This window comes from Oncorhynchus gorbuscha, linkage group LG17 (assembly GCF_021184085.1).
Source record: "Oncorhynchus gorbuscha isolate QuinsamMale2020 ecotype Even-year linkage group LG17, OgorEven_v1.0, whole genome shotgun sequence".
NCBI lineage: Eukaryota > Metazoa > Chordata > Actinopteri > Salmoniformes > Salmonidae > Oncorhynchus > Oncorhynchus gorbuscha.
Genome location: NC_060189.1, coordinates 2,543,312 through 2,560,574, shown reverse-complemented (window position 1 = coordinate 2,560,574; position 17,263 = coordinate 2,543,312). Strand labels below are relative to the sequence as shown.

Genomic DNA, 17,263 nt, shown 5'->3' with positions numbered 1-17,263 from the left:
GGTGAGGACAGATGGAAGACTATATAGTGACAGCCTTTAGAGTATGTGATTATTCCAGAACATATCGGTGCCTTGTAGCCTCACGAAACCAGACTGGGCACACTGAACACTCCATATATAGACCTGGTTATATAAGACTGAACGTTATGTAATAGAGTAAAACCAACTAGATTTGATCTGCCAGTCATAAGCTATGCGTCTCCACGGTAACTAGTAATAAACACAGACTGACGTCGTTGTGGAAGACTAAATTACTTTATTTAAAAATACAGATTTAGTGGTCACATCAAAAAGGCATGTTTTTACATTTAGTAAATTAAATAATATTACTTCACTCTTATCAGCATTTACCATATCCATTACGTACACCACTTGTAACTTATATAGATTTACTGGAGAAAAGCGTTACCTAGTCCTTTAAAACTGACAAATGTAAAACACGCAGTTAATACATAAACATGGATTCATAATAGTGATTATTCAATGTAAAACTACAAAACACAATACTTCTAATAAAATGTATCAAAACCAAATCTGGTCCAAAAGTGCAAAAGCATCCCGACAACAACTCAACTGGCACAGCATCCCGACAACAACTCAACTGGCACAGCATCCCTACAACAACTCAACTGGCACAGCATCCCTACAACAACTCAACTGGCACAGCATCCCTACCAACTGGCACAGCATCCCTACAACAACTCAACTGGCACAGCATCCCTACCTACTGGCACAGCATCCCTACCAACTGGCACAGCATCCCTACCAACTGGCACAGCATCCCTACCAACTGGCACAGCATCCCTACCTACTGGCACAGCATCCCTACCTACTGGCACAGCATCCCTACCAACTGGCACAGCATCCCTACCAACTGGCACAGCATCCCTACCAACTGGCACAGCATCCCTACCTACTGGCACAGCATCCCTACCAACTGGCACAGCATCCCTACCAACTGGCACAGCATCCCTACCAACTGGCACAGCATCCCTACCTACAGGCACAGCATCCCTACAACAACTCAACTGGCACAGCATCCCTACCTACTGGCACAGCATCCCTACCAACTGGCACAGCATCCCTACAACAACTCAACTGGCACAGCATCCCTACCTACTGGCACAGCATCCCTACCAACTGGCACAGCATCCCTACCAACTGGCACAGCATCCCTACCAACTGGCACAGCATCCCTACCAACTGGCACAGCATCCCTACCAACTGGCACAGCATCCCTACCAACTGGCACAGCCACTTCGTATTTAGCTGAGGTATATGTCCAAACCAAACAGTGTAAACATCAGTAGAATAATAATAACAGTCTGCACCTAAACGCAGTTGAGGCAGATTCATGCTTGTCGTCGTGTCCAGCTTCATACAACCCCATTACAGAGTTGCAGGGTTAAGTTGTCAGCAACTAGGCGGCACGGTAGCCTACTGGTTAGAGTGGAGGGGCGGCAGGGTAGCCTAGTGGTTAGAGTGGAGGGGCGGCAGGGTAGCCTAGTGGTTAGAGTGTTGGACTAGCAACTGTAAAGGTTGCAAGTTCATATCCCCGAGCTGACAAGGTACAAATCTGTCGTTCTGCCCCTGAACAGGCAGTTGACCCACTGCTCCTAGGTCGTCATTGAAAATAAGAATTTGTTCTTAACTGACTTGCCTAGTTAAATAAAGTGTATGGCATACCACTGATCACTATGTCTATGGCACACTACTGATCACTATGTCTATGGCATACTGCTGATCACTATGTCTATGGCACACTACTGATCACTATGTCTATGGCACACTACTGATCACTATGTCTATGGCACACTACTGATCACTATGTCTATGGCATACTGCTGATCACTATGTCTATGGCACACTACGTCTATGGCACACTACTGATCACTATGTCTATGGCATACTGCTGATCACTATGTCTATGGCACACTACTGATCACTATGTCTATGGCACACTACTGATCACTATGTCTATGGCACACTACTGATCACTATGTCTATGGCACACTACTGATCACTATGTCTATGGCACACTACTGATCACTATGTCTATGGCATACTGCTGATCACTATGTATATGGCACACTACTGATCACTATGTCTATGGCATACTGCTGATCACTATGTCTATGGCATACTGCTGATCACAGTCAACATTTCCCTAGTGGAGCTTGGGAGGCTGTCTTTCCAAAGGCCAGGGAGACCAGCTGATCACATCAATTACAGTTGACATTTTAGATGAGAGCTTTCCATAGCCTGGGTACCAGTCTGTTTTTGTGACTATTTTGTGCGATTCCTTGTCCTGCCAAACAGATGATATGATAGCAAAGATCTGGGCCCAGGCTAAGTTTTTCAAGTCATCTTAGTAAATAAGGTGTATAAAGCCTTTATTTGGGGCTTATTGGTTATTATAAGTTCAGTCATGATTGAAGTTTGACTGTCTGTTGAACAGGTTGCCATACAGCACCATACACACAGAAGACTTTCCAACTACTGCCCCAGTGTGTGTATGTAAATGTCTTTTAGAATTCAGGAATGCCAAGTGGTCACATGTTGAAAGTTCTTAGTCTTCTAGAAGCTGTGTGTTCTAGAAGCTGTGTGTTCTAGAAGCTGTGTGTTCTAGAGCCGGAGCTGTTCCGTATCCTCTTTAAGCGTTTGCGACTCCTGAGTGATGGGACCTCCCTCACGGGTCTGCCCTAGGGCGGATGCGATGACGTCCACCGCCATGGAAGCAGTGCTCTCCACCGCCTCACGACTCGCCCCCAGGTTTGGGTTGACCTCAACAAGGTCCATCACTGACAACAACCCTGGAGATTAAAGACAAGTACACTCTATTAGTTTCAGTTCCTTTGGTAGAACGTTGCAGACAGAAACTGGACGTCAAACAATGTTTCAGATCGAAATGTTACTTCATAGACAACGTTTATATTCTCATCGTACCATAAGTATAAATATAATAAAGGTTACGTACCCACTATTCTCATCCTACCAAGAGTCGGCCATAACTTAGAGGAACTAAAACGAACATTCAAAACTCCTTGCACACAGAACACCCAGCTGGTGATATAACCGAGTAGAACAATCCTTCTACACCAGACTGACAACATTACCTACATCCTTCATTCCTACTTGAAGAAACTTCTCCAAGTTTAACGACAGACCTTCCCTCCGTATTTCTTCTGAATGTGTTCGTGTGACAGTTTCTTTGAAGTAAAATTTCTGATCATTATCCATGTATTTCAGTGTCTATGTGTAGACTTTACGTCCGTCCCCTCGCCCCGACCTGGGCGCGAGCCAGGGACGCTCTGCACACGTCAACAGTCACCCTCGAAGCATCGTTACCCATCGCTCCACAGAAGCCACGGCCCTTGCAGAGCAAGGGGCACCACTACTTCAAGGTCTCAGAGCAAGTGACGTCACCGATTGAAATGGTATTAGCGCGCACCACCGCTAACTAGCTAGCCATTTCACATCGGCTACGTATGGCTGCCATTTGAATATATATATATTTTTTTTAACTCCACCTTCTCAAAACAGAATAATTATTGCCCTAACATACCTGTGTTGTGGATCATTATAGCATGCCCTAACATACCTGTGTTGTGGATCATTATAGCCCTAACATACCTGTGTTGTGGATCATTACAGCCCTAACATACCTGTGTTGTGGATCATTATAGCCCTAACATACCTGTGTTGTGGATCATTATAGCATGCCCTAACATACCTGTGTTGTGGATCATTACAGCCCTAACATACCTGTGTTGTGGATCATTACAGCCCTAACATACCTGTGTTGTGGATCATTACAGCCCTAACATACCTGTGTTGTGGATCATTATAGCCCTAACATACCTGTGTTGTGGATCATTACAGCGTGCCCTAACATACCTGTGTTGTGGATCATTATAGCATGCCCTAACATACCTGTGTTGTGGATCATTATAGCATGCCCTAACATACCTGTGTTGTGGATCATTACAGCATGCCCTAACATACCCGTGTTGTGGATCATTACAGCATGCCCTAACATACCCGTGTTGTGGATCATTACAGCATGCCCTAACATACCCGTGTTGTGGATCATTATAGCATGCCCTAACATACCTGTGTTGTGGATCATTACAGCATGCCCTAACATACCCGTGTTGTGGATCATTACAGCATGCCCTAACATACCCGTGTTGTGGATCATTACAGCATGCCCTAACATACCCGTGTTGTGGATCATTACAGCATGCCCTAACATACCTGTGTTGTGGATCATTATAGCATGCCCTAACATACCTGTGTTGTGGATCATTACAGCATGCCCTAACATACCTGTGTCGTGGATCATTATAGCATGCCCTAACATACCTGTGTTGTCATTATAGCGTGCCCTAACATACCTGTGTTGTAGCGGATCATTATAGCATTATAGCATGCCCTAACATACCTGTGTTGTGGATCATTATAGCCCTAACATACCTGTGTTGTGGATCATTACAGCATGCCCTAACATACCTGTGTTGTGGATCATTACAGCATGCCCTAACATACCTGTGTTGTGGATCATTATAGCGTGCCCTAACATACCTGTGTTGTGGATCATTATAGCCCTAACATACCTGTGTTGTGGATCATTACAGCATGCCCTAACATACCTGTGTTGTGGATCATTATAGCCCTAACATACCTGTGTTGTGGATCATTATAGCATGCCCTAACATACCTGTGTTGTGGATCATTATAGCCCTAACATACCTGTGTTGTGGATCATTATAGCCCTAACATACCTGTGTTGTGGATCATTATAGCCCTAACATACCTGTGTTGTGGATCTCCTCTGTGATCCAGATTCCTTCTCTGTAGGTCAGTCCTCCGTTTACTGGTGTTCCTGTGGCCGGGGCCAAAGACGGGTCCATCGCGTCAATGTCAAAACTCAGATGGATCGGCCGCTGCATCCTATTGGACGAGAGGAGAAGAAAACTGGTTCGGAATACAGTTCGGCGAATCAACTTTCAACTCAAATTCAATTGTCAACTAAATACATCCAAACTATCGACCACAATGGTATGGTGTAATTAAATGACCTTGACAAGAGGTGGTCGAAAGTGACTTCCATGACTCTCTGGATGCCGAGTCTATCGATGTCTCTCATTGTGAAGTACTGGACACCCAAGTCTTTCAGGATGTCGCTGTGAGGAGAGAGGAGAGTAGAATGTCATTAGTATCATGTCTGGAAGTGTATTTGGATGTAAATTTTGTGCACAAAAAAATAAGTCAATTCATATTTGAGTCAGTTAGCAGACAATCTTATCCAGATCAACTTTACTATCAGAATACAGAAACACAAAGACGAAACCAAGTGACTGTGGTTTACCTGTGGTATGACTGGTATGTGGTATGACTGGTATGTGGTTGTCCCACCTAGCTACAGTGCCTTGCGAAAGTATTCGGCCCCCTTGAACTTTGACCTTTTGCCACATTTCAGGCTTCAAACATAAAGATATAAAACTGTATTTTTTTGTGAAGAATCAACAACAAGTGGGACACAATCATGAAGTGGAACGACATTTATTGGATATTTCAAACTTTAACAAATCAAAAACTGAAAAATTGGGCGTGCAAAATTATTCAGCCCCCTTAAGTTAATACTTTGTAGCGCCACCTTTTGCTGCGATTACAGCTGTAAGTCGCTTGGGGTATGTCTCTATCAGTTTTGCACATCGAGAGAGTGAAATTTTGTCCCATTCCTCCTTGCAACACAGCTCCAGCTCAGTGAGGTTGGATGGAGAGCATTTGTGAACAGCAGTTTTCAGTTCTTTCCACAGATAAAGATTTATTTATGTTTGAAGCCTGAAATGTGGCAAAAGGTCGCAAAGTTCAAGGGGGACGAATACTTTCGCAAGGCACTGTACCTTAAGTTGAATGCACTGTGAGTCACTCTGAATAAGAGTATCTGCCAATGACTAAAATGTAATGGAAGTGTATTACTACTGCTACAATACACTACAGATATAAGTTTGTTTGTTTATTTGCGTTGTTTGTAACTTGTTATTTTTTTAATTTTAATATATTAAAATGTATTTAATTTTTATTTATTTAATTTTAATATATTAAAATTTATTATTTTTTTATTTTTTTATTTTTTTAATTTTTTTAAAATTTTTTTTAAATTTTATTTTAATTTATATATAATAATATATAATTTATATATTTATAATGTAATAATTTTAACATAATTGCCACTACCGTCTCTTATGACCGAAAATAACTTCTGGGACATCAGGACTGGGAGGAGCTATTGCTCGCCTGAGGTAGAGTTTCTCATGATAAGCTTTAGACCACACTTTCATCTGTGTTTTTTTTTGTAGCTGTCTACATACCACCACAGACTGAGGTTGGCACTAAGACAGCATTGCATGAGCTGTATTCCGCCGTAAGCAAACAAGAAAACGCCCATCCAGAGGCGACAAACCATCATTGACTACAGCTCAGCGTTCAACACCACAGTGCCCTCGAAGCTCATCAATAAGCTAAGGACCCTGGGACTAAACACCTCCCTCTGCAACTGGATCCTGGACTTCCTGACGGGCCGCCTCCCAGGTGGTAAGGGTAGGTAACACAACCGCCACGCTGATCCTCAACACAGGGGAACCCTCAGGGGTGCGTGCTCAGTCCCCTCCTGTACTCCCTGTTCACTCATGACTGCACAGCCAGGCACGACTCCAACACCATCATTAAGTTTGCAGATGACACAACAGTGGTAGGTCTTATCACCGACAACGACGAGACAGCCTATAGAGAGGAGGTCAGAAACCTGGCAGTGTATTGCCAGGACAACAACCTCTCCCTCAACGTGATCAAGACAAAGCAGATGATTGTGGACTACAGGAAAAGGAGGACCGAGCACGTCCCCATTCTCATCCACGGGGCTGCAGTGGAGCAGGTTGAGAGCTTCAAGTTCCTTGGTGTCCACATCACCAACAAATTATCATGGTCCAAGCACACCAAGACAGTCTTGAAGAGGGCACGACAAAACATATTCCCCCTCAGGAAACTGAAAATATTTGGCATGGGTCCTCAGATCCTCAAAAGGTTCTACAGCTGCACCATCGAGAGCATTCTGACAGGTTGACTATTTTCACCCCCCCTATTTTACACCACTGCTACTCTGTTGTTATCATCTATGCATATTCACTTTAATAACTCTACCTACATGTACATATTACCTCAATTAACCGGTGCCCATTGACTCTGTACCGGTACCCCCTGTATATAGCCTCCACATACTCTGTACTGGTACCCCCTGTATATAGCCTCCACATTGACTCTGTACCAGTACCCCCTGTATATAGCCTCCACATACTCTGTACTGGTACCCCCTGTATATAGTCTCCACATTGACTCTGTACTGGTACCCCCTGTATATAGCCTCCACATTGACTCTGTACCAGTACCCCCTGTATATAACCTCCACATTGACTCTGTACCAGTACCCCCTGTATATAACCTCCACATTGACTCTGTACCAGTACCCCCTGTATATAGCCTCCACATAGACTCTGTACCAGTACCCCCTGTATATAGCCTCCACATAGACTCTGTACCAGTACCCCCTGTATATAGCCTCCACATAGACTCTGTACCAGTACCCCCTGTATATAGCCTCCACATACTCTGTACCAGTACCCCCTGTATATAGCCTCCACATAGACTCTGTACCAGTACCCCCTGTATATAGCCTCCACATACTCTGTACCGGTACCCCCTGTATATAGCCTCCACATTGACTCTGTACCAGTACCCCCTGTATATAGCCTCCACATTGACTCTGTACTGGTACCCCCTGTATATAGCCTCCACATTGACTCTGTACCAGTACCCCCTGTATATAGCCTCCACATACTCTGTACTGGTACCCCCTGTATATAGCCTCCACATTGACTCTGTACCAGTACCCCCTGTTTATAGTCTCCACATTGACTCTGTACTGGTACCCCCTGTATATAGCCTCCACATTGACTCTGTACCAGTACCCCCTGTTTATAGTCTCCACATTGACTCTGTACTGGTACCCCCTGTATATAGCCTCCACATTGACTCTGTACCGGTACCCCCTGTATATAGCCTCCACATTGACTCTGTACCAGTACCCCCTGTATATAGCCTCCACATTGACTCTGTACCAGTACCCCCTGTATACAGCCTCCACATTGACTCTGTACCGGTACCCCCTGTATATAACCTCCACATTGACTCTGTACCGGCCGCCCCCTGTATATAACCTCCACATTGACTCTGTACCGGTAGTCCCCTCCCCCTGTATATAGCCTCCACATTGACTCTGTACCAGTACCCCCTGTTTATAGTCTCCACATTGACTCTGTACCGGTACCCCCTGTATATAGCCTCCACATTGACTCTGTACCAGTACCCCCTGTATATAGCCTCCACATAGACTCTGTACCAGTACCCCCTGTATATAGCCTCCACATAGACTCTGTACCAGTACCCCCTGTATATAGCCTCCACATACTCTGTACCGGTACCCCCTGTATATAGCCTCCACATTGACTCTGTACCAGTACCCCCTGTATATAGCCTCCACATACTCTGTACTGGTACCCCCTGTATATAGCCTCCACATTGACTCTGTACCAGTACCCCCTGTATATAGCCTCCACATACTCTGTACTGGTACCCCCTGTATATAGCCTCCACATTGACTCTGTACCAGTACCCCCTGTTTATAGTCTCCACATTGACTCTGTACTGGTACCCCCTGTATATAGCCTCCACATTGACTCTGTACCAGTACCCCCTGTTTATAGTCTCCACATTGACTCTGTACTGGTACCCCCTGTATATAGCCTCCACATTGACTCTGTACCGGTACCCCCTGTATATAGCCTCCACATTGACTCTGTACCAGTACCCCCTGTATATAGCCTCCACATTGACTCTGTACCAGTACCCCCTGTATACAGCCTCCACATTGACTCTGTACCGGTACCCCCTGTATATAACCTCCACATTGACTCTGTACCGGTACCCCCTGTATATAGCCTCCACATTGACTCTGTACCAGTACCCCCTGTTTATAGTCTCCACATTGACTCTGTACTGGTACCCCCTGTATATAGCCTCCACATTGACTCTGTACCAGTACCCCCTGTATATAGCCTCCACATTGACTCTGTACCGGTACCCCCTGTATATAGCCTCCACATTGACTCTGTACCGGTACCCCCTGTATATAGCCTCCACATTGACTCTGTACCGGTATCTCCCTGTATATAGCCTCCACATTGACTCTGTACCAGTACCCCCTGTATACAGCCTCCACATTGACTCTGTACCGGTACCCCCTGTATATAACCTCCACATTGACTCTGTACCGGTACCCCCTGTATATAACCTCCACATTGACTCTGTACCGGTACCCCCTGTATATAACCTCCACATTGACTCTGTACCGGTATCTCCCTGTATATAGTCTCGCTATTGTTATTTTACTGCTCCTCTTTAATTACTTGTTACTTTTATATTTTTTTAAAACTGCATTTGTTGGTTAGGGGCTTTTCAGTAAGCATTTCACTGTACGTTCTACACCTGTTGTAATCGACTATACTACTATACTACTACTTAAACCAAGGGTTTATCTGCGTGTTATAATCCAGATTATTGTACTTAGTAGTGTACAGAGAAGTGTACTTACTACTCTCCCGGGTCGACGTCTCTCAGGCCAATGTAGACCAGGTCTTTAGCCGACAGGAAGGGCTTCACCCAGGAGAAGCCTGGGAGCTCTGGCATCTACAGACAACAATAACAAGAGGTGAGTATCAGGGCAGAGGAGTTTTACTGTCGTAAACTGTAGCCTTGTTGTAGTGAGAATATAGCCTGCTCTCAGAACATGACATGCCAATAGGAGTAGGTTATACAGCACAAACAGATCTGGGAACAGGCTTGTCCTGAGACATGGCTGTAGACTCCTATGGTATCTAAAAGAAGGTTATGCAAGCACAAACAGATCTGGGAACAGGCTTGCCCTGAGACATGGCTGTAGACTCCTATGGTATCTAAAAGAAGGTTATGCAAGCACAAACAGATCTGGGACCAGGCAGATAGTTATAATAGTCTACAGGCGTGTCTCAGGGGAAGAACCAGGCTAGTGAGAATGCCCCAAGGCCCCGTTCTGTGACCTTGTTCTGCAGCTCTTTGAGCATGAAGGCTACCGACTGTCCGTGGAGGTTGCCTGAGGGAGAGGTGAGGGGCGTGTTTATGTCAGCGTGGGCGTCGACCCAGATCAGACACAGGTCAGGACGCTGCCGGGCGTGGCCTTCCACTGAACCAATGGCCAGGCTGCGAGGAGAGAGATCAGGAAGTGAGTTAGTATCCAATCCCCATTATTCCCTGGGAACCTAATATATATATATATGACCTATATGTATCAGTATCATAAAGAAGCTGGTTACCCAGGTTACTCTCGCTGTGTCTAGGGTCCTAAGCCTAATAATTCATTTCCTAACACTGTCAACGTTGACAGTTCTATAAGTCGCTGTTGCTAAAATAAGTGTTCTCCGAGAACATGAAGGGTTGTTGTGGTATGCACCTGTGGTCTCCTCCCAGCATGATGGTAGTGTGTCCGGCTCTCACAGCGTTGCTGACGGCCCCTGACAGCAGTTTGTTAGCTCTGCCCACAGTGCGAGGGAAGGGGACGTGCATGTAAGGCTCGTCCTTCTCCAGATACTGGAAGCTCAGGTCTCCGAAGTCATGCACTGGGTAATCTGCACAATGAAATCAAATAACTGTCACCCACTGCATGAGGAAATTAAAAGGTATTTTTTATATTCATTATTGTTAAAAAAATATTTTAAAAAAGCTGGATTAATTTAACAGCAAATGGAGGAATTTTGTTCATGGCTAAGTGCATAACTGATGGATTCCTGAGACCTAGAAGGATCTAGATCCCAGATCGAGAAACAGTCTTGGCTTTTCTGGGTTTGTTGGATGGACGCTGCTTTTAGAGCTTGTTGTGTTGAAGGGATGAAAAATGTAGACCTCCACAAGTCTGGTTCATACTTCGGAGCAATTTCTAAACGCCTGAAGGTACAACATTCATCTGTACAAACAATAGTATGCCAGTATGAACACCATGGGACCACGCAGCCGTCATACCGCTCAGGAAGGAGATGCGTTCTGTTTCCTAGAGATGAACGTACTTTGGTGTGAAAAGTGCAAATCCATCCCAGAACAACAGCAAAGGACCCTGTGAAGATGCTGGAGGAAACAGGTACAAAAGTATCTATATCCACAGTAAAATGAGTCCTATATCGACATAACCTGAAAGGCTGCTCAGCAAGGAAGAAGCCACTGCTCCAAAACCCCCATAAAAAAGCCAGACTACGGTTTGCAACTGCACATGGGGACAAAGATCGTACTTTTTGGAGAAATTTTGTCTGGTCGGATGAAACAAAAATGTAACTGTTTGTCCATAATGACCATTGTTATGTTTGGTGGAAAAAGGGGGATGCTTGCAAGCTGAAGAACACCATCCCAGCCGTGAAGCACAGGGGTGGCAGCATTATGTTGTGGGGGTGCTTTGCTGAAGGAGGGACCTGCACACTTCACAAAATAGATGGCATCATGAGGCAGAAAATTATGTGGATATATTGAAGCAACATCTCAAGACATCAGTCAGGAAGTTAAAGCTTGGTTGCAACTGGGTATTCCAAATGGACAATGACCCCAAGCATACTTCCAAAGTTGTGGTAAAATGGCTTAAGGACAACAAAGTCAAGGTATTAGAGTGGCCATCACAAAGCCCTGACCTCAATCTTATAGAAAATGTGTGGGCAGAACTGAAAAAGTGTGTGCGAGCAAGGAGGCCTACAAACCCGACTCAGTTACACCAGCTCTGTCAGGAGGAATGGGACAAAATCCACCCAACTTATTGTGGGAAACTTGTGGAAGGCTACCCCAAATGTTTGACCCAAGTTAAACAATTTAAAGGCAATGCTATCAAATACTAATTGAGTGTATGTAAACTTCTGACCCACTGGGAATGTGATGAAAGAAATAAAAGCTGAAATAAATAATTCTCTCTACTATATTATTCTGACATTTCACATTCTTAAAATAAAGTGGTGATCCTAACTGACCTAAAACAGGCAATTCATTTTTACTGGGATTAAATGTCAGGAATTGTGAAAAACGGAGATTAAATGTATTTGGCTAAGGTGTATGTAAACTTCCGACTTCAACTGTATATATATTTTTAAACCTTTATTTAACTAGGCAAGTCAGTTAAGAACAAATTCTTATTTACAATGATGGCCTACAGGGGAACAGTGGGTTAACTGCCTTGCTCAGGGGAAGAACGATAGATTTTTACCTTGTCAGCTCAGGGATTCGATCCAGCAACCTTTCGGGATACTGGCCCAACGCGTTAACCACTAGGCTACTCGCCACCCCAAAGGGTCTTTCTCCAGGCTCTGACGTCCAACCCCCTCTACCCTTGCTCTCTTTACACCCCCCCCCCCCTCATAGCATCTCTGATTGCCGAGACGGAGTCATTGAAGCTGTCACTGGAATCCCTGTATGTCTGACTGGGCACTACTTTCCACGTGTCCCATTTCCCATGTGTGTCCTCTCAGGTTTCTCCAAGACAAGATCACCTCCTGCTACCACTGCGACGAAATTGAGTTGCAATGCACCCAATCTACTATTATCGGCACCTCGGACTAATGACTTACGAGTTGAAGTAAACAAGGGATTTGAAACAACATCTGTGGGTGACAATATTCCACTGGATTGGTGGGTGTAGAGTTACTTTGCTGATCAAGACCAATGTGGTACCTCGTTATGTCTAACACACCCTCATGTTACCATCTTAGACCGCTGGACAGGAATAGCTAGATCCTGTACTCGGGAGGGAGGGAGGGGGTGGGGCATCTCTGTTCATGCAATCATGATCTAATACAGTATGTATTTACACTTGACGCGACGCCAGTGATATTTGATGCAGTTCAAAGAGATGTTTCTTGAAAAGACATCTCAGTCTTCTAGATATTAGATATAAGGAGGATATCATTTTTAGTCTCCTTGTTGCCAAATTAGCATCAGAAAAAAGTTATTTACTTTTCATATTTACTTTATAATTTTTTAAAACTTCTCATCTCAAGCAGTTTAAGTCCACTTTTTCAAACAACTGAAATATATTACATACCAAGTGAATGATTTTACAAGAGATCATGAGTCATATCAACAAGGCACGTGCTTGGACACAGCAGGAGATGAACAAAGCATTGGTCTCAATAGACTAAAGGCCTTAAGGATGAGTAAACCGGAACGTTTTCTTCCCAATGAGCTGCAAGTTACAACAGAGGTCACAAATACTTATACATGTACCAATAGTCTGGGCTCATATAAAACTAAAAATAAAAGTACTTAAATGCCATAAAATCCCCTTGGATTTGTGTATTTAAAAATGTTGGTGTTTCTTATGGGGTTTGATGTCTTGTAAAAAGGATGCCATTGATTGGTCCACATCTGACAACAGAGAGAGAGAAAAAAACACCATCTAAAGATAGACTTCTCATATTACACCACAGACCGTCCCTGGGGAATGGTTGACTGGGTGGGCCGGTTGATTGGGTAGCTGCCCAAAAAAAAAAAAGAAAAGCACCTAGTGCTGTTGATCTGTCCCACCGGCTGAATGCTCAGGGATGAGATAGAAACTAAGATTACAGGAAATGACTTGCACATTCTAGAACTGAACCTGGTGTTCTCTACACCGGAACATTTGTGTCTCGCTTGAACGTTTACACTCACTTTATTCAGATGTGTGCTGAGAACTTACACATTCTCTGTGACATCACAGGACTCACTATTTATGACCTGACAATAATCCCCATTGGTTTAGAAGTGGAATCATCGTGTGTGAGGAAATGAATGAGCCTCTGCTAAGACCCCCGGGGTCCTTAGGCAGACAAGTAGCCTCACACATGGACAATGTTCTACGATTTGCCAACTAATGCGACCCGTTTTGCGGAGAAAAACTTGTTCTGTGTGGCATCCCTAGCCTAGCCTATCTTAGTTTATGTAGATTATTTGATCTTTTCACAATTAAGATCTGACCCTTTTAATTATTTAATTATTAAGTATTTGGAAGTGTAAGAATATTGTCTGACGCAGTTTGTGCGCCTCTTTGCTCTGATTTGGTCCACGGTCTGAAACAAGCCCATGGTTTACTCTGGATTTGAACACAGACTGTATATTACCAAAGACAGCAACGTTACAGTATGCAGTCACGTGGAGCCGGATGGGTGATACAATCTCACTGTTAGGGTTACACAAACTATTTTGTTTCCTTTTCATCTTTCAAACAGTCAAGACAGCGATAGGGCCTTCAATTAATCTATTATAGGCGCGAGCGTACAAAGGGAGAGCTGTTGTACTACATGGGAGGAGAGAGTTCGCTTTTTCGGGGAAGGTTCTGTATGTGCGTAAGGCGTGACGACAGCAGAGACTTGCCCATTCTTTCTCGCCCATGTGGCCCAATAAAACCGCTCTTTTACCGTTTCATTTACGAGATAATACTCCATTTAGATTAAAATAAATAAATACATCTGTTTAGATCGCCAGCATTCAAGGTCTAAACAATATCCTAAATATGATTGGTTTCTTTGATTGGCAACATTATTAGCTTAGACCCATTTATTGTAAAAGACTGATGTAATACATATTGCTTTACTTCCCGTGATAGGAAAAGAGGAAGCAGCTCTCACATGAACCATTAACCTATTTCAAGGTTAGAATACGTTTTTATACACAATTATTTTAATCCACCAGTACATTTCTAAATTTGTTTTATAATTTTAAGATTTTCCATCACTTACCCAGATGTGAAAGTCTCTCGATCAGACCAGCATCTCTGATGGCTTTGGGTCCATTTTCCACCCCTCCCCTTTTCTAAAAGAAAAAACGAAAACGTTCAATAATTCTGGTAGCCCAATCAAATAATCATTAAATAAATTAATCCTAATAGTATATGAGCTTTTTTCTTACCTGTCCTTTTGAGAATGGGGCTCCTAAAACAGCCACAGAATGCGCTCTGCTCTGACAGGTATTGTTGAGTTGCGTCCGTAGAAGACGACACAGTGGCCCTCTTAAAGTCATGTTTAAATCCTATTTAATTTATCCGTTAACTTCAAAATGATCGATAACAACCGTTTAACGACCAAGGCTGCGATTCAAAAGGTCTTCCGTAAGATCCCCCCTCTCTCTTCTGATGTTGATGCTCTACGGAGGGCTGGTCTTATGCTCCCCTTTGATCTCATGAATATTCATGAGAGGATGCCAAGAGCGCGATCAACTGAAATTAATTTGTTTCTAAGCAACACTGGGCCGTAAATTATAATTATAATTATTTTTTATTTAAAAAGAAAACCCCAAATCAGATTATTTTATTTTTGATGGAACCTTTATTTAATTAGGCAAGTCAGTTAATTAAGAACAAATTATTATTTACAATGACGGCCTACACAAGGACAAACCTCATTGGGGAACGTGCGTCAATACCACATGCCACACCTTCGCACAAGCCAATGAGATGAGTCCGATAGATGGGTTTGTTCCGAAGGAGTGTCTTGTGTCTCTGAAACGCACCCATGATCCCGCAATTTCGCAGGGGCGGAAATTTCCACCAACACAGCAAACTGCGGTTGACAAACATGTTACTTGACCTCGATGTCTGCTTTCCATAATTGTGAAAAACATATTAGATATCAGTCTGTACCCCCAGTTTACTTGCAGTGGAGTGCGGCCGACCAATTTGCTCTTTCAATAAACCTATGTGGTTTTTTTGAGGGGGGGGGGGCTTATTAAAATAGAAAATAGGTATATTTTTATTATGGGCTATACAGTAAAAGTCAACCATTGTTATATTTTGTGGAAATACAATAATGTAGATGAATTGTGTTGTTGATATTGAAGAACATAATGTAACAGAGCGTTGCCCTTGGCTTCTCATCACCTAAACACAGTGGTTTGTGTCTGTTCTGTTGACATGTTTAATGGAGCAAAAACACGAAAAACAAAAACAAAAACGGTAGTATACGGGCCAGGGTACCGTACTATAATAAACAGGGATATTTTGGACCGGTATGTACCCCTGTCGCCCCCAAGTGTTGAAAAAAATGTTACACTTTTTAATGTATGTTTCAATGGCATATCCCATAATGCATTGCAACAAAAAAAACACCACAGGTCCTTGTTAAGAGGCAAAACGTAGCTAGCAAGTTAGCTATCGAAAGACCGGTCAAATATCGTTCATATAGTAATTTACACCGACTTATATGAAAACAGATATAATACGTTGATTACAAGAGTACATTGTGTGCACGACGCCTGTTTTCAGGTATGTTAACACTAAAGTATTTTAGTAAATAGTCCATAACGTTAGCTAGCTAGCTAACTTGCGTGGTAGCGGTGGTATCTACCAGCCAGCAGGGAATGTGAAATCAATGTTGTTACATGGATTAGCTAACCAGCCAGTATATATACTTTTAATTAATGTGGAATGTTTAAATGCATGGCTTTTTTTTTTTTTTTTAGGTCGTGTAGGCTAACCAAATACCTAAGGATAGCAGTAACCTAAGCTAGCCGGTATAGCCAGCCTAGCTAGTTTATCCCCGCAGGCCATCTATCCGTGGGTACCCCCATGGTAGTCCCTAAACCTGTGCGTCTCTTCTTGTTCCCCCAGGTCACTCCACCTCCCCAAGATGTCGTACCCCCCTCACCTGAACCGCCTCCCCCAGTTGCCCCCCGGGATTCGCCCTCCCCACTTCGCAGGGTTCCCCCAGGGAGTCCCAGCAGGTGGGTTAAAGTCTAGTAGAGCTGGGCAATATGGACAAATATCCATATCGCAAAAAAATTGCCTGAATTTATGCGACAACGAACGTTTATAACATTAATGTGCACCACAGTGAAAAAAAAGATATTTCAAACAACTAGTTTGTTGTAGTCATTTTTATGTTACCTTTTATTTAACTAGGCAAGTCAGTTAAGAACAAATTATTATTTTCAATGACGGCCGAGGAACAGTGGGTTAACTGCCTTGTTCAGGGGCAGAACAACAGATTTGTACCTTGTCAGCTCTGGGATTTGAACTTGCAACCTTCTGGTTACTAGTCCAACGCTCTAACCACTAGGCTACCCTACCTCCTCTACACTCTAACCACTAGGCTACCTGCTCTAACCACTCTAT

At 43.5% G+C, this 17,263-nt stretch overlaps 1 protein-coding gene and 1 pseudogene across 2 annotated transcripts; one reads left to right on the top strand and one right to left on the bottom strand.

The window, feature by feature from the left end:
* Window positions 1-1,870: 1,870 nt before the first annotated feature.
* LOC124001866 (arginase-2, mitochondrial-like) lies at window positions 1,871-15,302 on the bottom strand. Of its 2 annotated transcripts, none has more exons than XM_046308993.1 (8): window positions 15,064-15,302; window positions 14,895-14,967; window positions 10,607-10,781; window positions 10,197-10,356; window positions 9,713-9,807; window positions 5,082-5,186; window positions 4,817-4,953; window positions 1,871-2,813 (listed from the first exon to the last, which is right to left on the bottom strand). In XM_046308993.1, the coding sequence occupies exons 1-8, from the start codon at window positions 15,172-15,174 to the stop codon at window positions 2,626-2,628; spliced, it is 1,044 nt and encodes a 347-aa protein (XP_046164949.1). In that variant the 5' UTR covers window positions 15,175-15,302; the 3' UTR covers window positions 1,871-2,625. The 2 variants fall into 2 exon arrangements, with proteins under 2 accessions (XP_046164949.1, XP_046164950.1); XM_046308994.1 differs by having other exon boundaries at window positions 10,230-10,356.
* Window positions 15,303-16,253: 951 nt separating this feature from the next.
* LOC124002048 overlaps window positions 16,254-17,263 on the top strand; it is a 53,162-nt pseudogene continuing 52,152 nt past the window's right edge.